We start from the raw sequence: 26648 nt of genomic DNA, 5'->3' as shown, positions 1-26648 counted from the left end.
GCAAGTGTGGCCACCTCACCATTCATCTGTGGGAGTGCTGAACTAAAACTTGTGTGGTGCACCCTCGTTCACTTTGGAGGCCCTGTTCTAGAGATAGGTGCTGGTCCCAGAGGTGGGACCTGCACCGAAATGACATTAGTGCCGTATCTTACCGAGTGAGGTGGGCCAACCCCTTCGCATTGCACCTGTGTTGTTGTAACTGAATGCAATAGAATCAGGTTTTAAAGGAATTATTGCTATGACAGTCAAGATAAAATCTTATATTACTGTAACAAATAAAAATGCAGCAGTGTAACAATGGTTAATTCAGAGGTGGCCATCTCACTTGGTTCTGTTTTATTGCAGGGGCCCAAAGCTTTTTCTGTCATTAAAATTATTTTAACTATTATATTATTAAAAAGTACCGGTATTATACATTGTTATAGGTTTTCATGCACAGGATCTTCAAGCTATGACTCTGTATAAATGTAATATTATGTAAAAACCTATACACTTGTAACAGTATTTTTTAAAACACTAAATCCAACATACACATCTGCATCTGTCATGTGACATCCTGGAACCACTGCAGATATCTAAGGATAGGAATTTCAGCGCAATAGTTTACTAAACAGATCTTGGAAAATGACTCATTGTGAGTGAGTGTTCCCTTATACGCAGATACTACTTGTCAACTAGAAAATAAATGAAGATTTGTGAATGACTAGAAGCTGAGTTTTTGCATAAAATTAATCATACTGAATCTGCAGGAGAGGGTTAATCCTGCATTCCATGGACATTTCTCAAGGAGGAAGATGCAAGTGGGAGGTTTGGGAGGAGGAAGGAGTAAAGAGTGTTTGTGAGTCATTCTGGCAGGACTCTTAAAGGCTTGCAGGGGGAACCAAGAGCAAGAAGCAGAGGCTAAGTCACCAGGACCTCTGCAGAAAAGACAACTTCAGGATGCTGTTGCTGCTTCTACTGGGGGCTCTTGCCTTCTCTGCTTATGCTGCTACCCTAGTAGATCCTAATGCTGAAGAAGAAGCCTTGGTAAGTCCACCGACAGAGCCACTAGTTTTAAAAATATTCTGTTTCCTTTGTCACTAGTTGTAGTTCAATACTTTATAATTTAGCATAAAATATTACATATTTACTTTTACCTAAATTTTTATGTAGCAAGCTTGATCTATATATTTAACATACATTGATTTTTGCATTAGAGAAATGTATTTATTTCTAATGAAAGCGTCTGTACTTTTTCTACTATCTTCTGTCAATAAAATTTGCAAAAAGAGGCAGATATGCATTTATTCTGAAAAAGATTAATTTCCAATATCTGTGTTGTGGTCCTCACATCACACTGTGCATGATTATTGTGGTCAGAGGCTTACCAGCATTTTCAAACAATAGGTTATTCTTTGTTGGGTGTTTAATTGTTCAGAACATTCAGAACGTTAGTTGGCTATGCACATACGATGTATGTGGTAGATGTCAGGGGGACAGAATGGTCGAGCATCTTGAATTTCAACACACTCGATCCTTTTGTTCCTGGGGAGATAAGCCATCTTTCAGAGGTGTTTGACAGTGGTTTTCTCCCTTCTCGATTCTCAACACATGCATGCTTGGGAGAGACCATGAATGAGCATTTCGCCAACAGTTATCTGTATGGCCAACTTTAGTTATAGCAGAGAGAGACTACCAAAATTACTCTCTACTAAGTACCCAACACATATGTGCATTACAAGGATAGCCTATTGGCATCATGTAGTGCTCCATGTCTCCTGTAGTGGGGCTTTAGGTGAATTGAACAGTGGCTTTTAGGTGCTTGTGCCTATTGCAGCTAGTTGATTAGGTGGAAAACTATAACCATCCTATTTTTGGAGGACTTCTAACAAAATTGGACTGTAAAAAAACAGGCACAACCACAGGATGGTATATGACAGCTTGGCATGATGCAGATAATTACATCTATATACATACAGATACACTACTGGAAAATGAAACCAGAACATCTGGAAAACTTAAATGGGTTGGCCCATTGGGGGCATATTGCTAGAATATGCCCCCAATATCTGACAGGTGTGGATCCCACCTCTGGCTCCCTATGTACAAGATGGGCTAACCCCTTTAATGTGATTATACTGTATCAAAATAAGCTCAAACTGCTAGTGGTGCTCGGTCAATGATCACATAACCAGGGTGTTGCACCCTTTATTTTGGGTTCTGCAGCAGGGTATATGTTGAGGCAGGGTCAAATTAATACTGGGTGGCATCTCACCTTTCTGTTATACAGGCTGCCACTCTGGCACGGTAACAGTAATACAGATGCTAAGTATCCTCCTGTACTTTTTCAACCTAAGCTCTTTGAACTTGTACCTGTACTTGAGTCCAAGGTGTTTGTTTGCTGATGTGCATGGGAGATCCATTTCCCCACCAAGTCCCAGACATTCGCAATGTGGGAGAGATGTTCCAAAATGTCCTGGACATAATGAAGACTGGTCAGTGTTCTCTTAATGAATGTCAGATAGGAACAGCCATCATAGCTGTGTCTTCACACTATGCATGATGGCAGTAGGAGCTCTCAGGCCCTCCTGTGAACTCTGATGCAGCCATCATTAGTTCATAGGCAGAACCTGCTTTTATCATTGAACATTATTGTTTGCCATTCAAGGCTGGGGTTTGCAAAAGGACTGGAGAGCTCTTACTGCCATCATACATAGTGGGAAATGCTGTACCAAAACACACAGGACCAACACCAGGGGTCATGGTATCAGATTCTGTTAGCTGCCATGGCCATTCCTGTCTGGTATTCATGGAGGGAACATTGACTAGCCTTTGGTATGTCCAGAACGTTGTGGAACAAGTCCTGTTGCCTTTTTTGACTCAGGAGGTGTGGTGTTCCAACAAGTTATTACCTGCCCACACATTGGCCCTGCTATACAACATGCTATTCAGGGTATTCAGATCTCTTCTGCATAAAGAAAGTGTGAGACTGGATGGGAAGATACCAGAGTGGCACAGGAGATGCCACCCAGTATTATATGCCTCCAGATAGACCCTGCTGCTGAACCCAAAATAAAAGGTGCAGTAGTTTATACTTTGCCAATCACAGATCAATCACATTAAGTTTTCCAGGGGTTCTTTTTTATCTGCCAGTAATGTGCATGCATAAACCATTAAAAGGTTTAAATGGAACATCTCGAAAACCTACTGTAGGCTGGCTGCTTGCTTAAGTTTTTTTTTTCGTATTTAGGGTTGGTCACTTCTTTTTTTCTGTCTTACATAATACAAGACAGGTAATTGTACAAAATGTCCATTCTACTAGTTATCAGCTGTATATTCTTTATTATAATTTTTTTTTATAGCAGAAGAAACATATCCTTCAATTTTTGGTAATAAAAATAGTATAAAAGGTGTTTTAGTTACAATTGATTACAATTTCTGAGTAAATTCCATGTCCAAATCCTCATCTATTGTCCCCATACAAATGAATTCGTAGCAAAATATGAAGCCGAACTCGGCTTTGTGCCTCATTAATGAAGCAGAGTTCAGCTTTGTATTTTGATACAGTAATTTATGCGAATAAAGAAGTGATGTGTGATAGAGGTGAGACGAAGTAAACCTCGCGATATTTGTTGAAACATCGGAAAGAACTCTGCAGAAGCAATATATTTTACAGCAAGATAGAGCAGATATTCTTAATGTCGTTTTTAAAAGAATCGGGTTCAGATACAGAAATCTGACCACAATTTGCACAACCCTAGCTGCAGATATAAATCGTGGCTGTCAGAGAAAGCTGAGCAGAGCCTCTGGATGCAACAGCAATGCCCTCGTTGCACCAAGAGACTCATTTACAGAAGATAAAAGCACTCATTTCTCTGAATTGGGGGCACATATTGAGAAGCAATAAACATAATTGGAAACTGGTGCAGATCTAGCGAGGCAGATGGTTTTAGATATACGTATGGGATGACAGATTCCCTTTAGAAAGGGCAAACTTCAAAACTTGGAATGGCATATCCACAGAAAACCCTAGGATAGACCATAAATGTTTCATATATGTGTCTAATAGAAGTGGGTCCAAGAGAGCACCTATGAAGAGAACAGCGGTCCCCAAAATCCCGATCTGTGTGGTGAGGATGTGCCATAAATATCCTCTTGTTGATGTGCTGTAAATGTCCAAGCTGGCAGGACAACCATTTTAGCACTGTTATGCCATAGTGGTAGCCATAATGCTGAAGATACCTGAACACAAGACCAGAGCTCGCATTTTAAATCAATTTAGCTACAAACTTTCTCGTCCTGTTACAGAAATACTTAAAGCAGTTTGGATACTTACAGAAGCCACTTGAAAGTGACAGTGAGGAATTCAGTCCTGAAGAAACCGAGGAAGCTCTAAGGTAAATTGTGAAATAGGAAAAACAAGGCTACCTTCTTTCAAGCACACTCTTCTCCATGGGTTCTCTTTGGTATTGCATTCTCATTGGGTTAGGCTCTGTTCACACTGACATATTGCCTTCCATTTCTACATGATTTGTGATATATATAATCGATGTGTTATATTCTGTTTGATGTAGCATATGTGAACACAGCCTTAAAAAGAGGTGACCACCATCTTCTTGTAACCGGGGTTGAGTGTACAGGTCCTCTAAAATATTAGGTGTTATTTCATAAATTACTTTTTAGGGGAGATATGCGCCGCTAAATCTTTCCTGCTGCCAATGCAATAAGGGGGTCCAGTTAGACATATCACAGTCAAATTTTTGGCTCGTCACATAAGGAGGGTTACTCATGTGTCATGCAATTGCCTAAAAAGCTGCATTTGACAAATAGAGTTAAGATCCTTTCAGCTTAGGGCACATGCAGACAAAAATTGAATTAGCAGTAGATTTGTGTTGTCCTTAAAGGGGGTGGCTGTGTTCACTGGACTTTTGGGACTCACCCAAACAGGGACAGGGTCACATGTGCAGTACCCCAGAGCAGTGGGTACTTGCAAATTGTTTTGTTTATGTATGTTATGGCATTTTATACTTTGCATCCCAAGTATGGTAATGTATTGGAGTGACAGAGTTAACAAACTTTGGCACAGACCCTAGAGGAAGCTGAGGTGTGGACTGTTAGCGGCACCCCTAGGTCAGTCTAGTCTAAAAGAGTCTAGCGTTAGCAGAGAAGAGGCAAAGTCTACATGCTCCACTCGTCAGTACTAGGCCTTCAGCTACAACGACCTCTGAATGATCTACCAAGAGAGAGCTGTCTTTAAATTGAAATACTCCTGGAGAGAGAAAGGACATTTCTGAATCTGTAATGGCTGAGAAAACTGAGTCAGTAAGGTGCACTGCTATCAAAAGCTATAGAAATTACTGCTATGAGTGGAACACTGCTAAGACACCATCCACACTTACTGTAGATACGTGGTCAGTCTTTTCACTAAATCTGTGCACTGCAGTCGTGTATTACAGCTGTCTTACCAAAACTATTATTGTCAGCCTCAGATTCTGCAGAGCAAGAATCTAAACCTGGCCTATACCCATACAAAACCATCTGGGGGATTTCCACTGTGCATTCTTGGAAACATGTTCTGGGACTGTTAGAAGTACCACAACCCCCATTTTGCACTACAGAAAACAGACGTTTATTCTGTTAAATCTGGCCTGGTTACTGACTCATATGCTGACCATTGCACACCCTACACGCCCTGCCTTGCACCCATACAAATTTTAACACCAAGGGCACCCCAAACTATTATCAGGCAGGAGCCCTAACACCAGGGAGTGCCCCGAGGGAAGACAGTTTATGCCCTCCCTTTACTGCACTGGCTCTAGGAAGCAATTGTGTGAGGAAAGCCAATGTGATAGTCATTGTGACTTTCTGCAGCCAGAGCCACTACCGTTTCCCTCTGCTACTCCAGAACCTCAGGGGCCTCACATCATCTAACATGTCCTCACATCACTATTGGGTCTCAAGCCAACTGAAGACAGTCTAAGTTTAGTCAGACTGAGAACAGATAAATATTTCTTCCTTTCACAGGTCCCGTCTGGGGGGATGGGTAGAAATAAAAAATTTGGACAACTCAATTAATTCCCCTCTAATTGTGCTCTTGATTTAACTACAGAATTTTCCAGCTGGCTTCTCAGTTACCCGGAACAGGGGTCCTGGACAATGATACCATGGAGAAGATGAACCAGCCTCGGTGTGGATTAGAAGACCCATTTAACCAGAAAACATTGCGATATCTGCTATTAGGTACTCAATTTTGAGCATATTGACAGATAATAGGAGGGTGCACATTTATGCAACAACAGATTTTAGATAGGCAGAAAATGAAAAACAAAAAAATTGTGGTAATTCTGGAGGAGCTGCTCAGCCCATGACACTGTGGCGTGTCTTTTATTAGGGGAGCAGCCCGACCGCATGTGGACCGCAGTAATCGACTAACCCCAGAAAAATATGCATACAATGGAGGATATCGGCGCGGTCCACATGCACCACAAGAGCAAACTACACAGAATGTAGCAATCATATGAAACACACAGAGAAAATGCACCAAACAGATATAACACTGACTATGCTGGCAAGACATAAATGCATGTATTAAAAGCTGAGACTTTTGCCAATATGTTCCAGTCATGGAGATATCGGAGCCCATCATGCACCACGTCACGGTTCTCAGCATGGCAAGGGGTCCTAACCACTGCTCTAACTATGGTGTGAACACGATCTGGGGGTGATATAATTCAGCTGCGGTCGGGCTGCTCCCCTAATAAAAGACACGCCACAGTGTCATGGGCTGAGCAGCTCCTCCAGAATTACCACAATTTTTTTGTTTTTCATTTTCTGCCTTGCTAGATTTGAGTGTGTTTGCCTTTACTTGGCACTCCAACACTCTTTTGCACCTGGTAACCTCCATCACATGGTCTGGTGTGGGTGTGGCTCGCGGCCTGGCTTCATCCACATTGTACAACCGCAGTATTCATGCTGGGCAATTGTGGGGAGCTTGGCTGTGAGCTGAATTATATCACCCCCAGACCGTGTTCACACCATAGTTAGAGCAGTGGTTAGGACCCCTTGCCATGCTGAGAACCGTGACGTGGTGTATGATGGGCTCCGATATCTCCATGACTGGAACATATTGGCAAAACTCTCAGCTTTTAATACCTGCATTTATGTCTTGCCAGCATAGTCAGTGTTATATCTGTTTGGTGCATTTTCTCTGTGTGTTTCAACAGATTTTAGATAGTCCATCATTAAAATGCCAATGGAATATTGGAATTTCAGTAGATTTGAGGCAATGATCACTAAAATAGTAGACAACAGTTGGTGGGATCTATCAGTACAATTATTATATAAAAAAAATAAAAAGGGGGATTTTGGCAATTGTCGTTGGACAACAACCGTAGTCTGTATGGCTGATTTATGGAAGTTTTGACCATCCCTTCTCTTCAGTTGTCCGGAAGAGCGTTAGGGAATACAGAATAAGCTACACTACTATTCTACACAACATGTCTCTTTAAATGTTCCTGACTGTGGTCTTCATGTCTTAACAGGTCGATGGAGAAAAAAGAACTTGACTTATCGCATATATAATTATACATCAGACATGACAAAAGATGAGGTGAGGACTGCCATCAAAGCTGCTTTTAAATACTGGAGTGAAGTCACCCCTCTGATATTCAAGGAGATCACATATGGAAGAGCAGACATAAGAATTTTATTCCACAGGAAGGGAGAGAGCTGTTCACGTCCATTTGATGGCCCTGGTATGCATTTTTCTTAATATCTGCACTCCCCGATGTAGCTTTAATCATTTTATTGCTTTTAGTAGTCACAATAGTCTACAGTATGTTGAATGTACCATGGTGCACTAGTTAAGAGACATAATGCGGTAGGAGTGTAAAGAATCTTCTACTTCTGCTCTGCACCTTGAAACTACCATCAAGTTTGGGTGAAACAATTGTCTCATAGGCAACTATTTTGTCTCATATGGTTTAGAATGGAAATCCACTATAAAATTCTCTTATTGGAAATATATAGGTGGTGCAGCTATACTATGGGTTTATAAGGGTTTGCTGCCTCTAGGACCAGAAAGTCCTTAGCCCTTATGTCTCATACACATAGTGGGAGATTTATTAAACTGGTGTAAAGTAGAACTGGCTTAGTTAGATTCCACCTTTCATTTTCCAAAGGAGCTGTCGAAAATGAAAGATAGAATCTGATTGGTTGCTATGGGCAACTAAGCCAGTTCTACTTTACACCAGTTTGATAAATGACCCCCCATACTGTCCATATTACAGCTGCATGCAAACGCTGAGTTGTATGGAGGCGCAATACACTGCTCATTGAAGTGTATGCCCTCATAGGGAGGCATATGAATCAGCATGGTGGCTGACATCCTATGGAACTATTTATACTGAGAAAAAAGTTCTTTAAAGGGCGAATAATCCTGTAATATGAGAGCATACAAGGCATCATACAGGGCCTACTACTGAAAAAGCTATGCTTGGTCTTTCCTTATTATGATATGGGTATTACTGTATTATGGACAACAAGAATACTCCCGAAAGTTTAGAGCCCTGAGGCCCTTTGTGTCAGTCCAGAGTCATATCTACATCTGTAACAGGGAAATATGGCGTTCCTAATTAGACACCGCTATGTGCTAATTCTTCAGACTTTAAAAGGACAAAAACGGTTCTTGCAATGTTCAGAGACCCTGAAACCTGCCTGTACACATCGCCTCAATGTTTGGAGAGACTCCAGTGTTATCTTTGGCTCATTCCTGTCAGCAGCTTGTATATTGGCGGAGTCTAATAAAACTGTCCGATCGCCAATTGGTACTTTCTGTAACTGGAGGTAAACCAGTGCATTCTGTACAATATATAACACATAAGATAGTGCTCCGGAAAGGATCACATGTGGGATAACTGCAGACAGTGCATCTAATCATATACTAAAGTATGGAGTTTATGATCAGTATTATGCCATATCTTTACTAAAACCGTGTAAGTTGGATGTCATTTAAAGAGGTAATTTCACTTTCCTGGGTTTATTTTTCTATATTTTTACCCTTATGCTTCATATTACAAATTGGCGATTAAAAATGTGAAAATATAATAGTAAAAGCAATGGTATAGTAATATCATATGTCTTCTTAGAAAAACTAAGCTATGAGGACACTTACTGCATCCACTCCCCTACCCATTAATAAGATCTCCCTATTAATACTGTGCATTGGTCTTGCAGGGAAAGTCCTGGCACATGCCGATATCCCTGAGCTTGGCACGGTACATTTTGATGAAGATGAGTATTGGACTGAGGGAACCTACCTTGGAGTCAATCTACGAATCATTGCAGCACATGAACTAGGCCATGCCTTGGGCTTAGGTCACTCTCGCTTTGCTAGTGCGCTGATGGCTCCTGTTTATGCCGGATATAGACCTAACTTTCGTCTTCATGATGATGATATAAAAGGGATTCAGGCCTTGTACGGTAAGTACAGTCATTATGCTACTGTACAGTAATAGAAGGTAGTCCTTCACTGCCACTCAAATCAAAGTGTTTAAGGGAATGGGTTGAAAATTAAATTGTGACAACAACTTTATATACTATAGGAAAAGGTACAGGAGCCCAAGTAATGTCAGTTATGCTTGAGACGATTGAGAACCTCTCATTCTATTAGGATTTGAATGATCACAGTAGCACAAGATTAGTGTGAAGACCTTGTGGCAAACTTTGTCCTGTCCAGTTATGTAGTCATCATAGTGGACACAAGACAGACAGCGTACCATTGGAAGAAGTGAGACACAGATAGCACGTGTAAATCATTCATCCTACATGCTTGTTTTTGGAATGTGTTTAAAGGGGTTCTCCAGTTTTCAAAATTACATTTTTTATCTGCCCAAAGTACCGCAAACATTTAATATTTTTGCCCCATATACCTCTTTTGATAAAATAACTTTCCTTCCCCTTTTCCCAGCATCAGTGCAGCCTGGGAGGATGTTTACAAGCAAAAGCTGAATTTCCTGTTTTCTAACCAAACCCAGCATGCTTTGTTCTGTAATGTTTCTCATGGCTTGCTGTGCCCGCTACACTGTTCTCTTTGCAGTAGTCACTCCCCTTATACCTCCCCTCAGCATAGTAGCTAGGCAGGACAAACCCTGGGTGGGCAGCCTGCTTCCTGTAAATTAACCCTGTGACAATTATCTTTAGTATTTGAGGGGTTAAATGTCCATGATCAGAGTTATCTCAGTTCACAATAGAGCAGTCAGCTGCTGGCTAAGGTGCCCACTCACCTCCTGAGTGTGTACCATGTTTAAAATGCCAACTTCCACCATACATGTATGGGAAATAACGGCAAGGGGTTAAAAGGGCTGTACAGTTTAGAAAATATATTTTCACATAACCTGTTATGTAATTCTAACTTAATACAGTAGAAGTGGTCCTCTGTTCAGACTCCTTATGTCTTGATCAGATTAGAGAGTGGCTACAAAGACTCTCTCTTGCTCTGGAGGACCTGTCCTGAATTATACAGACCACCTATTGAATTGACTAGGTAGAGTGTAATGTCTAATGACATGTGGTGGTCCTGCAGGGGAAATTACAGGTTACAGCTGATCACTAGGGTGCCCAGCAGGGTGACACTTTGTGATTAGCGGGTGGTCAAGGGACCCTTCTAAAGAGTAGAGAGTGTCCAAAGCAAAGAACCCCTTCCAGGCTCATGTTCACAGATCCTGTACAACAATGTATGGAGGCCATACAGCTCCTTAGCACAGAGCTGAATAGTCTGTTCACTGCCATACAACCTCCATCAGGGGTCGAATGTAGAGTTATTGTCCCCAGGTAATGCACACGCACAAAGTCCAATGGAGCATGACACAATTCTTTAAAATAATTTGTATGAAATTCAACAGTAAAAACCTGTGGCCTCTATCATACCATGTGGCGATATGATAGAGGCATTATGCGCCTCTATGATTTATTTGATGCATTTATATAGTACTGGCATATTCCGCAGTGCTTTACAGACATTAGCATCAAGCTGTCCCCAATGGGGCTCACAATCTAAGGTCCCTATCAGTATGTCTTTGGAATGTCTGAGGAAACCGGAGGAAACCCACGCAAACACGGGGAGAACATACAAACTCCATGCAGATGTTGTCCATGGTCAGATTTGAACCTAGGACCTCAGCTCTGCAAGGCACCAGTGCTAACCACTGAGCCACGGTGCTGCCCATAAATCCCTATTATGGCACAGTGCAAGAGGAGCCCCAATATGTATTGAAGTATTTAATTCAAAAATCATAATTTCATGACGCAGAGTTACGTACTGGATGGTTAAAGGTTCATTCAACTTTTAAAAAACTTTTAATATGTGATAGCAACATTTGAGAGGTTTTGATCAGTGGGAGTCACATAGCATGCTCTCTCACCTCACTACAGGAGACAGAATCATAATGGGCACATAGACTTTCTATTGAGCCTGCCTCCTGCAGTGAGTAATGAGAGTGCAATATGTGAGCACCTCTCTCCCCTTTCTAGTAATCGATGGAGGTCTCAGCACTTAGAACCCCACCGATCAAAATCTTTCATATTTCGCTATGAGATATCAAAAGTTATTTTAAAAATTCAGCGACCCTTTAACCTAGACAGCTGTGCTTATTTCCCCCACCAAGGCCTCACTTCTTTCATCCAGCACAATACTGCTAGTGTAAAACTTTCTGAGATGTAGCTGAATCCGGATGTTTCTAATGAAACCCAGCCTCGTCTACATTCAGCCTGATCAAGAAAGAAACGGCAGCTTTAGCTTAGAGTTACAGGCTCAGTGAGGAAATACTTAACTCTTCCTCTGCCTCGCATAAAAATAACTCTGCTGTTATCGACGGGCAGCAATAACACTGTATTGTGTTTGCAAGTTTCCTGCATGTTTCCTGTTCTGAATCTCAAAGAGACAATGAAAGGAAAAGATTACTTCCTAAATTAAAGACAAATGTGTTTAACATTTGTGTTATAGAAAAGTGGGAATTATTGTTAAAATTCAATAAAAAATTACAAAATAACATTCTTTTAAATTTACGAATTAGAATTTATTTTTATAGAACTTATCTAGCTCAGGAAATTCAGATTTGTTTATTGTTATACTGTAACTATATATACAGTACAGACCAAAAGTTTGGACACACCTTCTCATTCAAAGAGTTTTCTTTATTTTCATGACTATGAAAATTGTAGATTCACACTGAAGGCATCAAAACTATGAATTAACACATGTGGAATTATATACATAACAAAAAAGTGTGAAACAACAGAAAATATGTCATATTCTAGGTTCTTCAAAGTAGCCACCTTTTGCTTTGATTACTGCTTTGCACACTCTTGGCATTCTCTTGATGAGCTTCAAGAGGTAGTCACCCGAAATGGTCTTCCAACAGTCTTGAAGGAGTTCCCAGAGATGCTTAGCACTTGTTGGCCCTTTTGCCTTCACTCTGCGGTCCAGCTCACCCCAAACCATCTCGATTGGGTTCAGGTTCAGTGACTGTGGAGGCCAGGTCATCTGGCGCAGCACCCCATCACTCTCCTTCATGGTCAAATAACCCCATACACAGCCTGGAGGTGTGTTTGGCGTCATTGTCCTGTTGAAAAATAAATGATGGTCCAACTAAACGCAAACCGGATGGAATAGCATGCCGCTGCAAGATGCTGTGGTAGCCATGCTGGTTCAGTATGCCTTCAATTTTGAATAAATCCCCAACAGTGTCACCAGCAAAGCACCCCCACACCATCTAACATCCTCCTCCATGCTTCACAGTGAGAGCCAGGCATGTAGAGTCCATCCGTTCATCTTTTCTGCGTCGCACAAAGACACGGTGGTTGGAACCAAAGATCTCAAATTTGGACTCATCAGACCAAAGCACAGATTTCCACTGGTCTAATGTCCATTCCTTGTGTTCTTTAGCCCAAACAAGTCTCTTCTGCTTGTTGCCTGTCCTTAGCAGTGGTTTCCTAGCAGATATTCTACCATGAAGGCCTGATTCACACAGTCTCCTCTTAACAGTTGTTCTAGAGATGTGTCTGCTGCTAGAACTCTGGCATTGACCTGGTCTCTAATCTGAGCTGCTGTTAACCTGCGATTTCTGAGGCTGGTGACTCGGATGAACTTATCCTCCGCAGCAGAGGTGACTCTTGGTCTTCCTTTCCTGGGGCGGTCCGCATGTGACCCAGTTTCTTTGTAGCGCTTGATGGTTTTTGTGACTGCACTTGTGGACACTTTCAAAGTTTTCCCAATTTTTCGGACTGACTGACCTTCATTTCTTAAAGTAATGAGGGCCACTCGTTTTTTCTTTACTTAGCTGCTTTTTTCTTGCCATAATACAAATTCTAACAGTCTATTCAGTAGGACTATCAGCTGTGTATCCACCTGACTTCTCCACAACGCAACTGATGGTCCCAACCCCATTTAAAGGCAAGAAATCCAACTTAATAAACCTGACAGGGCACATCTGTGAAGTGAAAACCATTTCAGGTGACTACCTCTTGAAGCTCATCAAGAGAATGCCAAGAGTGTGCAAAGCAGTAATCAAAGCAAAAGGTGGCTACTTTGAAGAACCTAGAATATGACATATTTTCTGTTGTTTCACACTTTTTTGTTATGTATATAATTCCACATGTGTTAATTCATAGCTTTGATGCCTTCAGTGTGAATCTACAATTTTCATAGTCATGAAAATAAAGAAAACTCTTTGAATGAGAAGGTGTGTTCAAACTTTTGGTCTGTACTATATATATATATATATATATATATATATATACACACACATATACAGTATATATCTATATATATCTATCTATACACATACATATGTCTATATAGTATATCAGTCCAGGATTTATATATCCTTCTGTAAAAACTTATGGAGAACTTACATATCTAAATACATTCCTAGGTAAAAACAGCTACAAGGAAGTTGAGAAACATGTCACAACCATTGCACCTACTGTTTCTCCAACTCCCACCAGTCTGATGCCTGATCCATGCCAGGACAACCTAGATGCCATGATTCTTGGTAAGTATCTATACTTAACATCGTATTGCGCCCATTCTGGTGCATATGCAGCCAAAATCATTCATTATCTTTAGTTTTATCAATAGATTATAACATTTTTTATCTAATTTTAAGGGCCTGACAGTAAAACATATGCCTTTAAAGGAGACTATGTGTGGACAGTCACAGACTATGGCATTGGTCCTCTCATGAAAATCCAGTCCCTATGGAAAGGGTTACCAGGAAACTTAGATGCTGCCGTCCACTCGAAACGCACCAAGAGAACATATTTCTTTAAAGGTGAGACACCTCTATTCACTGACGTTAGACTGTAATAATAATAATAAGTATGTTTCTATATTGCTGAGCCGATACAACATTAGTACATATCCATAATCCCTGCATTACTTGGCTTTAGGCATGTTTCTGTATGGTAACATAGAAACAGTAGAGGAAAGGAAGAAAAATATTTTTTCACTTTAAATGTCTTTTTATTAAGGAACAAAGAGCTTAGACCGGAATACATAAATAATCAATACCATCATTACATTCTTATCCCTCTTTCTTTACAGTCCCGCCCAGCATTTCTTTGGTAGTATAAAACTTTATTGTACCTCTTCACCTTCTTCACCAAGGATAGACATTCATTCAACTTTTGAATATTCTGTGAGATCCAAACTCGAGTAACGAGCAGTCTAGCTAAAAATATAATTCTTACTAAAAGAATCTTTATATATTTGTGACAATTAACCCTAGAAAGGTCGCTCAGTATCCAACATTGAGATGTGAATGGGATTATTTTAACTCTGGTCACAACCAAATCATATGCAAAAAGTCCGCCAGTTGTAAGTCACCATGTGGACAGTTAGACTACTGTCGAAGGCCACATTTTTTAAGCCAAATCAGCGTAATATAAATTCTCTGAAAAATATTAAACTGAACCAATATATGATTAAAATTATGTAAAACTGTTCTTAGTGAGCCAAACATATTACCCCAATCTTCCTGCGTAACCGTTGGACAATCAATTCCCCAAGCCCTTTGACCCGGGGAGACCACCTTATTAAGTAGTGCTTTATGTAAAAATTCATAGAATTGAGAAATATTAGCCTTGTGACCAGGAGTCCCTATTACAGTGTTTAAGGGTGAAAAAGTGCATATATCAAGAAGTGGAGATTCTTTCAAACTAGAAAGAGCTGAGTATATGTGAAAGTTCCTAAACCAAGTAAAATTTCCCCTTAGTGTTAAGGAGGAAAGGAGAGAACCTCCCCATTCCTCATCACCTGTGAAACATAAGTGATATTACTTGTTTGCCAGAACTTATCCCCAGCTAATTTATCGAAGCCCTTTAAGAAAAAATTATGCCAAAGAGGGGTACATAGAAGGGAACCCTTTATCCCCAACCATCTTCTAATGGTGGTCCAGGATCTGGAAAATAACTTCCCGGTCACTCTATATTCTTGTTCAACGTTTATTAAACGCCCGGATTCCAACAAGGCAAATATTTTATCAAATGGGGATCGACCTACCAGTGTCCTACAAAGGGCACTTTTCTCCCAGTCACAATATAGCCACAACTGCGCAGCAATAAAATAGCCGTTGAAGTAGGGAAGGTTAAGCCCTCCCTGCTCATGGCTTATACAAATATTCCAGTTTTAACCTCACTCGTTTTCTTCCCCAAAGTAAATCATTAATCATCCTTTCAATACATTTAAAAAAACTATCCTCTATCCAAACTGGAAAATTCCATAAAATATAGAGAAATTGAGGTAAGATCACCATTTTAGCTAATGATATTCTGTCAGCTCTGGATAAAGGTAATCGAATCCAGATAGAGATTTTGGATCTCGTTTTGGCTATCAAGGGCATCCGATTAAGCTGAGTAAAGTCATCAATCCTGAGGGAAATCATCATGATATTTAAATGAGTCGACAATCTTTGGCATTGTCAGGAGCCCCTCATACTGGTGCCCAAAATTATCCGAAGGCATAAGAGTAGTCTTTGTCCAGTTGATATCTAAGTCAGAGACCTCTCCAAAGGCGTTGACCACAGAAAAAATTGTTGGAAAAGTTGCATTGGTGTAATTAACAAAAAAAATAACACATCATCAGAAACTGTAGAGGAAAAGAAGAAAAATATTTTTACTTTATCTAGTCTGATAACATCATATGTGTGTTCCCTTTATAGGAAGCAAATTATGGAGGTACACTGACTTTAAACTGAACTATGGATACCCTAAATATTTAACTAGGGTACCCCCAAACATTGGAGCAGCCTTATACTGGGAAGGAAACCAGAAGATATTCTTGTTTAAGGTAAACGGTCTACCTGAAAACACAATAATGTACTGTATGTACACAATTTGTTATGTAATGCTAGCAACACACTGTTCCGTTGACAGCTATCTTCCCAAACTCTGCAATAAAAACATGCACACTCTGAATGGACAAAAATGCATGTTCACGGGTAACGAGGCGAGGTAAGTTGCCAAAATTTTAGTTTTATGGTAGAACCACACAGCACAGTCTGCCTTCACCATTGACTCAGAGTACGACCATGCAGTGTGGTTGTGTCACGGTTTCATTGATGCGATCATGCGGTGGTTGAATGCCACACAACCGTGCAGGCCACAGCAAGCTCTAATTAAACTAAATAAGACCAAACTGTTTGGTTGGTATGCATTGTTAATAGCTGCATGGTTTTTAAGGCGCCGCACAGCTATTAACTGTTGATTACCTAATGATAGGTCATCAATATCTTAAACTTGTAAAACTTTTTTAACCTCCCCCCGATGTAGGGACAAGCTAAAAAGTGATAAAAACAAAACAGTAAGTTTCATTCTATTGTGAGGGCTCAGTTATCAGTGCAAAAATTGCAATATTTCAATATTTTCATTAACCAGTTGCCTACTGCCACATGACTACATACATCGTATTACTAGAAGACGACCCTGGAGACCAATCAAAGTGGTCATCGGGCATGTGATCACTCTGACAGCCTGTCGCATAGATCCATAGTAAAAAAAAAAAAGTATGAATGAAAGCAGTTTAGAAAAGCCAGCACAGCCTGTCTCTAAGATCATCTCTAACCTTGTCCCAAATAACAGCTGCCATGGGTTCTTCTAAGCATCTACCTAACACTATGAAAATGAAAATTGTTAAAGCCCACAAAGCTATAGGCTATAGGAAGGTTACAGGAAGATAGCAAAGTATTTTCAGGTTGCCATTCCCTCAGTTCAAAATTTAATTAAGAAATGGCAATTAACAGAAACAGTGGAGGTCAAGAGAAGGTCTGGGAGACCAAGAAAAAATTCTGAGACAGCTGTTCATAGGATTGCTAGAAAGGCAAATCAGAACCCCACTTGACTGCAAAAGACCTTCAGGGAGATTTAGTAGACTGTGGAGTTGTGGTACATTATGCTACTGCTCGCAACACCTGCACAAATATGGCGTTCATGGAAGAGTGATCAGAAGGAAACCTGTCCTGTGCCCTCCCCACAAAATTCAGCGTCAGAAGTTTGCAAAAGAATATCTAAACAAGCCTGATGCATTTTGGAAACAAGTCCTGTGGACCGATGAGGTTAAAATAGAACTCTATGGCTAAAATAAGCAAAGGTATGTTTGGAAAAAACAGGGCACAGAATTTCATGAAAAGAACACCTCTCCAACCATTAAGCATCAGGTGGATGAATAATGCTTTGGGGTTGTGTTGCAGCCAGTGGCACAGGGAACATTTCACGGGTAGAGGGAAGAATGGATTCAATGAAATTTCAGCAAATTCTAAAAGTAAACATAACATTAACTGTAAAAAACTGAAGTTGAAAAGAAGATAGTTTCTACAAATGGATAATGATCCTCAACACACCTCAAAATCCACAATAGACTACCTTAAAAGGCTCAAGCTGAAGGTTTTACCATGGCCTTCACAGTCCCCTGATCTGAACATCATTGAATATCTGTGGATAGACCTCAAAAGAACACTTCTTACCCGATGGCCAAGGAATCTCACAGAACTAGAAGACTTACAAGGAAGAATGGATGAAAATCCCTCAAGCAAGAATTGAAAGGCTATTGGCTGGATACAAAAAGCAAGGTTAGTACCTAGTAGCACCACATTTGGGAAGTATCGTAGCATGTAAAAGGTGGTGTTACTAGGTGCTACATGGTTGCTTCAGGCCCTATTCCTTTTTTGTTATTTTAAAAATGTTAAAGATTAAAAAAAATGTTTTTGCTTAAAATACAAGGGGAATGTGTCATCTTTAACTTTATGCCTTTTGGAGATCATTTCATCTTCAACTTGCTTAACTGTTTACAGTAACAGTAATTTTCACCAGGAGCGCCCAAACTTTTGCATGCCACTATATATATATATATATATTTATTTTAAGCAAACATTCTGGTCATTTCTTGATAGACTGTATCAAAATGTATTACTACTGTCACATGGTTAAATGCTCTGCTATTTTCTGTCACGTTTTGACCTTGCACAATATAAATTGTAATCTTTGGTCTCTGTAGGGTGAGGAGTATTGGCAGTGGGATGAGTTGGCCTGGAGTAGCCTGAGTCCCAAGAAAATCTCAAGTCTATTCACGGGTATTCCAAGTAAGCTGGATGCAGCTCTGACCTGGAAGAATGGAAAGATTTACTTCTTTAAAGGAGACAAGTATTGGAGAGTGAACAAGCAGCTACGTGTAGACCGTGGATACCCACTGAGCAAGGCGGAGCGGTGGATGCAGTGCTACCATATGGATTAATGGAAAATAAGTGCAATAGCCTTACTTAATCACATGCAGCAGTCACTGATGATGAAGTTCACCACAAAGAATAAAACTTAGACTGATAAATGTTGCACTCTGAGACGAGCTCACCCATTGGAAAGCGAGCCAGTAATACTCAAGACATTAAAGACATTTAAGACAATGTTAAAAATAACAATTTCTTGTAAGACAATGAAAGGACACTTTCTTTACACATTCAGAGGTTTTCTGACTCCTTGGAGATCATGCTACTGTTACTTATTGCTGGTTCAGCTCCTGGACCAATGAGCAAGCACAGCCGAAAGAACTTGATAACTAAACACCGCCGCCTATGGACAAACATCAATACTGCAATGCATATCAAAGTTGTAGAATGTAAATGGATACTTCTGCAACTTCAGATTGTAAAAATCCAGCCATGTAACATATATATATATATATTTATATAAAGCATTGTTAGATTGAATGGTTTTGATGTTAAAACAGGGACAGGTTGACATGCTAGTGAGTTTGCATCCATATTTTAGGAATTTTCATTATATCTGGGCATGTATCTTTTTAAGGGATTTTTCAGAATTATTTAAATGGAGTTTTCTGAGACCTAAATGCTGATGACCTATCCTCTGGTCATCCTCCTCTAGAGGAAAGGTCATCAGTGTAAAACTGCCAGAAAACCACTGTAATGGTGCTGTCAGGGAGTAGAAATAACACCACTCTTGTTCATGGGCTGAGTCTAGTATTGCACCTTAGAACCATTATCTAACCCTGAAAACACCTTTAACGGGTAATTTTGGAAGCGTATGATATTCATTTAATGTTAACAGATCATTAAAGGGATTGTCCCATTACAAAAACTGATCCCCTATCCATAGGACAGGGAATAAGTGTCTGATCGGTGAGGGCCCATCTGCTGTGGCCCCACTGACAAGGAAAATGGAGCCTATATTCCCAGGGGATTCACATGCGCGCTTCTGCTCCAGTCAACTCTATGGGGCTGCCGGAGATAGCTGAGCACTTGTTCTCTGCTGTCTCTGCATTGCCATTGAGCACCAAACACACATGTCTACACCTATTTAAATGGGGAAACACGGCCCCCATTCTCGTGATCAGCAGGGGTCCCAGCAGCTGGACCCCTTTGATTTAGATGCTTCCCTATCCTGTGAAAAGGGGAAAAATTGTTATAATAATCCCTTTAAATTGAAATCTTGTGCTTCTTGGTTGCTCTGCATTTAGAGGATATATCTGCTGACTTGCAGCATGTGTACATCTACATCATCTAGGCCTGTATAATAATGTGCATGCATTTGCCCTCCACATGGTCTGCAGTGCCTCCTGCTGGCAGGTGACACAAAATTACATTTAAAAAAGTAAATTAAATATGGTTAAAATAAAATTCTGTGTGAAGTTATTGTAATGTCCAACCTTTTCCAACACATACAGGCTTAGGTGCCATGCACGCGACCATATCCATTTTGCAGATTGTAGATCAACAAAATACGGATGCATTCCATGTGCAATATGCATGTGGATCCCTTGTTTTCATTGGGTCTGTGATCTGCATTTTGAAGACATAGTCGTTGTGGATGCAACACGGACCATATCCATATTTTGCGGATCTGCGATTTTCACAAAACTGATAGTCATGTGCATGGGAACTTTTAGTAATACCAAGTATATGTACTGGAGGAGTCAAAAGTATAGTAAACTCTTAATTATGTAGCATTTTAAGTGGGAATATTAGACACTTAGTCACTGTAGAAAGAAAAGCTATGGATAGGCACAGGCATTTTTTGTGTTAAAAAGTTGAATGAGATGAGAAAAACCTATTTCCTTTCTCCGAGAAACAGTTCCCCCTTGTCTGGTATTTCAGCTATATCCCAATCCAGTGAATGATGTGGAGTTGCCTTACTAGGAATAATCCATGGACAAGGGTTCAGAGGTTTCTCAAAGAAAGGGGATTTGGGTTTTAAACATTTAATCATCCAATATCCACCTGTTTTAGTAGCAGTTACACACATTTTTGGAATTTTTGTTGGGATTCCACCTGATCTGGTACTTCTTGCTGCTATGGACATGTTTTGCACACTTGTTTAATGTGTTTATTACACTACTCATTGTTGAAATTGCAACACCAAGGACAAGCTGTAAGTTTATGCAAATCGAGGAAGTAGCAGCTGTTTTTTGCTAAGATTATTATTATTATTATTAAAGCGCCATTCATTCCATAGCGCTGTACATATGATAAAGGGGGCACATACATAATACAGACAATTGCACTAATCATAAACAAGATGAGTTACAAACTGGTACAGAAGGAGAGAGTACCCTGCCCGTGAGGGCTTACAAGCTACATGGTATGGGAGAAGGACACAGTAGGTGCGGGTTAAGTTGGTCAAGGCGGTATAGAGATATAAATAGATAAAATATCCCAGGGCGCAAGAATCCAGTCCAGATAGTAATAGTAAATAGAAACGTATTTATTGCAGAAGTACAACGCGTTTCGGGGAGTAGTTCCCCTTCATCAGGTACATAACACTGCATATGAAATCACATAAACACACAGCATTTAAATACACTAAAAAAAAACGCCAAAATTGAAAAGTAGGCGGGACTAAGAAAAGGGGGCGTGGTATGTGGGGAGGAGTCCCCAGCAGATGTGCATAGATAAAAAGTTCAATAGTTACTGATATAAAATATATATAATGATAACAATGCAGAGGCACCAACAATGCTGGTGAAGCCAGAAACGTGGGGGTGTAGTGCTCCGATCAGTTTATCTGCCTTTAATCCAGGAGCGCTCGTATTGAAGGGGGAGGTCACACGATCGGAACCCGGTCACGTGATCGCGGCTTGCCGGCAGCAGATAGTATCCTAGTTGCTGGGTAAACCAGGATACTATCTGCTGCCGGCAAGCCGCGATCACGTGACCAGGTTCCGATCATGTGACCTCCCCCTTCAATACGAGCGCTCCTGGATCAGAGGCAGATAAACTGATCGGAGCACTACACCCGCACATTTCTGGCTTCACCAGCATTGTTGGTGCCTCTGCATTGTTATCATTATATATATTTTATATCAGTAACTATTGAACTTTTTATCTATTTTGGCGGGTTTTTTGAGTGTATTTAAATGCTGTGTGTTTATCTGATTTCATATGCAGTGTTATGTACCTGATGAAGGGGAACTACTCCCCGAAACGCGTTGTACTTCTGCAATAAATAAGTTTCTATTTACTATTACTATCTGGACTGGATTCTTGCGCCCTGGGATATTTTATCTATTTATATCTGTATCCTACCACTTCTTAGAGACTTCAGGGATCTCCGACAAGAAGTCATCCCTCCGCGGCTGCAGATCCCCAAGTGAACCGTGACTCCATCGCAGTCATTGACAAGCTTTTACTAGAGTTGTGCCTACAAATAGCACAACCACAAAAGGTGAGCCCTGTACTGGAACCATTTATTTTATCTGTCTACCAACAGTATTACCCTATGGTGCGCCCTACTTTGTTTTTAACAGCATAAAGTAAATCCTGTGGATCCATTCATGGCTGTATAGAGGCAGCAGGGTCACTGGTTGTAGGCTTGTCTGAAGATGTGGGTTTTCAGGTTTCTTTTGAAGGATTCCACTGTAGGTCAGAGTCTGATATGTTGGGGTAGCGAGTTCCAGAGTATGGGGGATGCACGGGAGAAATCTTGGATTCGATTGTGGGAAGAGGCAATAAGAGGAGAGGAAAGGAGAGAAGGAGGTCTTGTGAGGATCGGAGAGTGCGTGTGGGGGTGTATCGGGAAAGTAGCTCAGAGATGTAGGAAGGGGACAGGTTATGGACGACCTTGTATGTATTTGTTAGTACTTTGAAGTGAATTCGTTGGGCAATGGGGAGCCAGTGAAGGGATTGGCAGAGTAATAGGGTGAGAGGTGGATTAGTCGGGCAGCAGAGTTGAGGATAGATTGGAGGGGTGCGAGAGTGCTAGATGGGAGGCCACAGAGGAGAGTGTTGCAGTAGTCTAGGCGACAGATGATGAGGGCTTGTACAAGCATTTTCGCAGATTCAAAGTTAAGGAAAGCGCAGATGCGGGAGATGTTTTTGAGTTGGAGGCGGCAGGTGGTGGTCCAAGGGCTTGGATGTGTCGGAAGGAAAGGGCAGAATCCAAGGTCACTCCAAGGCAGCGGGCTTTGTTGACTGGGGAGAGTGTGCAGCCATTGATCATGATAGATAGGTCTGTTGGGGGGGGTTGAACAAGATCTGCACATGATCAAATTTTTAAGCACCTAGCTCCAATCTGTGGCATATGGGAGGGACATAAAAGCGAGATTGAAAGTTTTTAGTCACATGAAAATTCATAAAATCGTATTACGTTATGTGGGATGATTGTGTGATGTCTCCTGTGTGTCGACGTGTCAGTTATCATCACTTATTGCAAACTGAGAGGGACAGAATCCTTGAACTGACAGACCTTGGTTTATCACACTAAGGCCCCTTTCACACGGGCGAGAATTCCGTGTGAGTGCAATGCGTGATGTGAACACATTGCACCTGCACTGAATCTGGACCCATTCACTTCAATGGGGCTGTGCAGATGAGCTGTGATTTTCACGCATCACTTGTCCATTGCGTGAAAATCGCAGCAAGTTCTATATTCTGAACGTGTCTGCGTGAAAATCGCAAACATCTGCAAGCAAGTGCGGATGTGGTGCCTACTTGTGTGGTTTTCCCGCAGTGCACACACTACGTATCCAGACACACTCAGATTGGGTCACTGTCACTAGTGAGTACCTCAGGGGTCAGTATTGGGCCCTATTCTCTTCAATATATTTATTTATTAATGATCTTGTAGAAGGCTTGCATAGTAAAATATCAATTTTCACAGATGACACTAAACTCTGTAAAGTAATTAACACTGAAGAGGACAGTATACTACTACAGAGGGATCTGGATAGACTGGAGGCTTGGGCAGATAAGGTTTAACACTGACAAATGTAAAGTTGGGAAGGAATAATGCAAGTCACCTGTACATACTAAAAGGTAAAACACTCGGTAACACTGACATGGAAAAAGGTCTAGGAATTAACAGCAAACTAAGCTGCAAAAAACAGGCAGGCAGCTTCTGCCAAGGCCAATAAGATAATGGGTTGCATCAAAAGGGGCATAGAAGCCCGTGATGAGAATATAGTCCTACCACTTTACAAATCATTAGTCAGACCACACATGGAGTACTGTGTGCAGTTCTGGGCTCCTGCGAACAAGGCAGACATAGCAGAGCTGGAGAGGGTCCTGGAATGGGGCAACTACAGTACCCTGAAAGATTATAAAAATTAGGGTTATTCACTTTAGAAAAAAGACAACTGAGGGGAGATCTAATTACTATGTATAAATATATCAGGGGTCAGTACAGAGATCTATCCCGTCATCTATTCATTCCCAGGACGGTGACTGTGACGAGGGGACATCCTCTGCGTCTGGAGGAAAGAAGGTTTGTACACAAACATAGAAGAGGATTCTTTACGGTAAGAGCAGTGAGACTATGGAACTCTCTGCCTGAGAAGGTGGTGATGGTGAGTTCGCTAAAAGAGTCCAAGAGGGGCCTGGATGTATTTCTGGAGCGTAATAATATTACAGGCTATAGCTACTAGAGAGGGGTCGTTGATCCAGGGAGTTATTCTGATTGCCTGATTGGAGTTAGGAAGGAATTTTTTATTTCCCTAAAGTGGGGAAAATTGGCTTCTACCTCACAGTTTCTTTTTATGCCTTCCTCTGGATCAACTTGCAGGATGACAGGCTGAACTGGATGGACAAATGTCTTTTTTCGGCCTTATGTACTATGTTACCTAAAATCTGTATAGTCGTTACAATTTGGCACATCTACAATTTCTACACCTCTTTAGCATTAGTAAATCTGGGCCAATGTTTGTTTTCCTGACATAACACCCAAACCCTTCAAGTTTGTTTTGAACTAAACATGGAGCACATTGGGGTTCCATGGTGATCTAAGTGGTTCAGTAGAACCAAAAAGAGAGGGTAGGTCATTTGTATAATGGCCAATGAAAACCAGCCTTACAGATGAATGTCACTTTTTAGAATACACGTGTCTCATGACAAGTACACTTTAATCATTTTGCCTGTTTTTAAGAACATTCAAGTTCAGTTAAACCTTTAGCCGTGTCCTTTTAAATTAGTTCTCTTGAATGATTTAGAAAAAAGGGCCACAAGCAACCTGTCCTAGAATGTGAGCAGGACTGGTTGCTTCCACTTTCAGAGCTGCCTAGGGGGTTATGGATTGGAGCCTCACTAGACACTACGCTCCAGCACATATACTACACATTGATGAGCGCTCCTGTCAGGCTGCTCAGCCATGATGGCATATCATAGGCAGGATTGCATCATTACCATCTATTGTAGCAGTGCAGTGAGGCCCCACCCCTTCATCCCCTAGGTAGCTCTGTATGTGGAGGCAACCAGTCCTGCTCACATTCTAGGACAGGTCGCTTGCTGCAATTTTAAATCATTTCTGGAGAACCCCTTTAAATGCATATCTGAATGTTATTTGTTTTTGGAGCAGCTGTCTGACACTGAATGATGTCAAATTGCTTATTTGATTGATTTTAGAGATTGAAAGTTTAAGATTTTAGCTATCTACAATGCACTTTAGTGGTTCTATTATAAGTTGGTAAAATATCAAGGGTGCGTACATCTTTTGAAATCAAGAAAAGTGTTTTGTGCCTTGAACCAAGTCCCGGCAACTACATCACAGTAAAGCTAGAACATTCAGGAAATCTCTGACCATTTATTAACAGGTGGATTTATCATGTAGCAGTAAATGAGGAATCAAAGGGTATAGTAACAAATGACAGATTTGTCTTAAAAATTTCTGTAACTTAATGTCCCTGTGCTTTAAAAAAAAAAAAAAAAACATTTGATATGTCATAGGGACAATAGAAAGTCAAATCTGTCTCCTGCAGTGAGAAGAGACAGCTCTGTATGAGCAACTGGAACCCCATGTCACTATTTGGCATATGAAAAGTTTTCTAAAAGTACACATTAAATTCAGTTGCATACATCTGGACTATTGCTCAATTCAGATTAATTCCAGATGTGGAACCAAAGATGAGAAGGAGCGCTTCTGTATACGTGGATGGAGGATACTGGTAAGTAGAGAAATTTCCATTATTGATACAATAATAATAGAATAATCAAATACATCACATGCCAGCTGAGTGTTGCGGCTCCAGCACAACCTAACCTGGTAGTACCTGTCATCTGGGCGTCCTGGATCTGCCTTATGGTACTCCCTATGTGTCCTCTCCCCTCTTCTCTCTAATTCAGATTAATTGGTGCAGAAATACTTATAACCAGGTCTGACATTCAGGATGGCGGTGGGGGGTTTCAAAACTGGGACATTAATTGCTCACACCACTGGGGGGGGGGGGGGGGGGGGAGGGATAAATGGACTGCAAATGCTGCTCATTATGACATTCAAGTACAAAACAATACAGTCGAGGCATTGGGCTGGCTTCTGAAGTCTCCTCCCCGGCAGAAGAAGGGTTTGATGCTGGGAAAAGGCCTGAGCTAGCTGTCCCTCTTTCTCTTCAGAAGGATGGGTCCAAGGCTGGTGATCCAGAGTCTGTGGCAGCGTATCCCCACCACAGCGTCTTCTTCTGGTCACTCAGTAGTCTGGCACTCTCCTCTTCCAAGCACTGTTCCCTAACTGCAGCACACTAGGGGCTCTGGCTGCTCTCCTTATATACAGTTTCTAGCTAGACTAGAACCGTCTAGTGAGAGGGGTGGAATGGAGACACTCAGTACAAACAGATACATTGTTTCAACTCCTGTCTGGTATAGACTTACATTAGAGCTTTAATGATACTCAATGGCAATGACAGA

The 26648-nt window shown here is 40.9% G+C and overlaps 1 protein-coding gene across 1 annotated transcript; it reads left to right on the top strand.

Annotated features, from left to right (window-relative positions):
• Positions 1 to 849: 849 nt before the first annotated feature.
• Positions 850 to 20159, top strand: MMP19 (matrix metallopeptidase 19). The gene is made up of 9 exons (XM_044286284.1): positions 850 to 1026; positions 4288 to 4376; positions 6089 to 6219; positions 7521 to 7733; positions 9214 to 9459; positions 13911 to 14030; positions 14145 to 14309; positions 16197 to 16324; positions 18527 to 20159. The coding sequence occupies exons 1-9, from the start codon at positions 940 to 942 to the stop codon at positions 18761 to 18763; spliced, it is 1416 nt and encodes a 471-aa protein (XP_044142219.1). The 5' UTR covers positions 850 to 939; the 3' UTR covers positions 18764 to 20159.
• Positions 20160 to 26648: the final 6489 nt, after the last annotated feature.

The sequence above is a fragment of the Bufo gargarizans genome, chromosome 3 (genome assembly GCF_014858855.1).
Source record: "Bufo gargarizans isolate SCDJY-AF-19 chromosome 3, ASM1485885v1, whole genome shotgun sequence".
In the NCBI taxonomy this organism is placed as follows: domain Eukaryota; kingdom Metazoa; phylum Chordata; class Amphibia; order Anura; family Bufonidae; genus Bufo; species Bufo gargarizans.
This window is presented reverse-complemented; position numbering and strand designations above follow the sequence as displayed.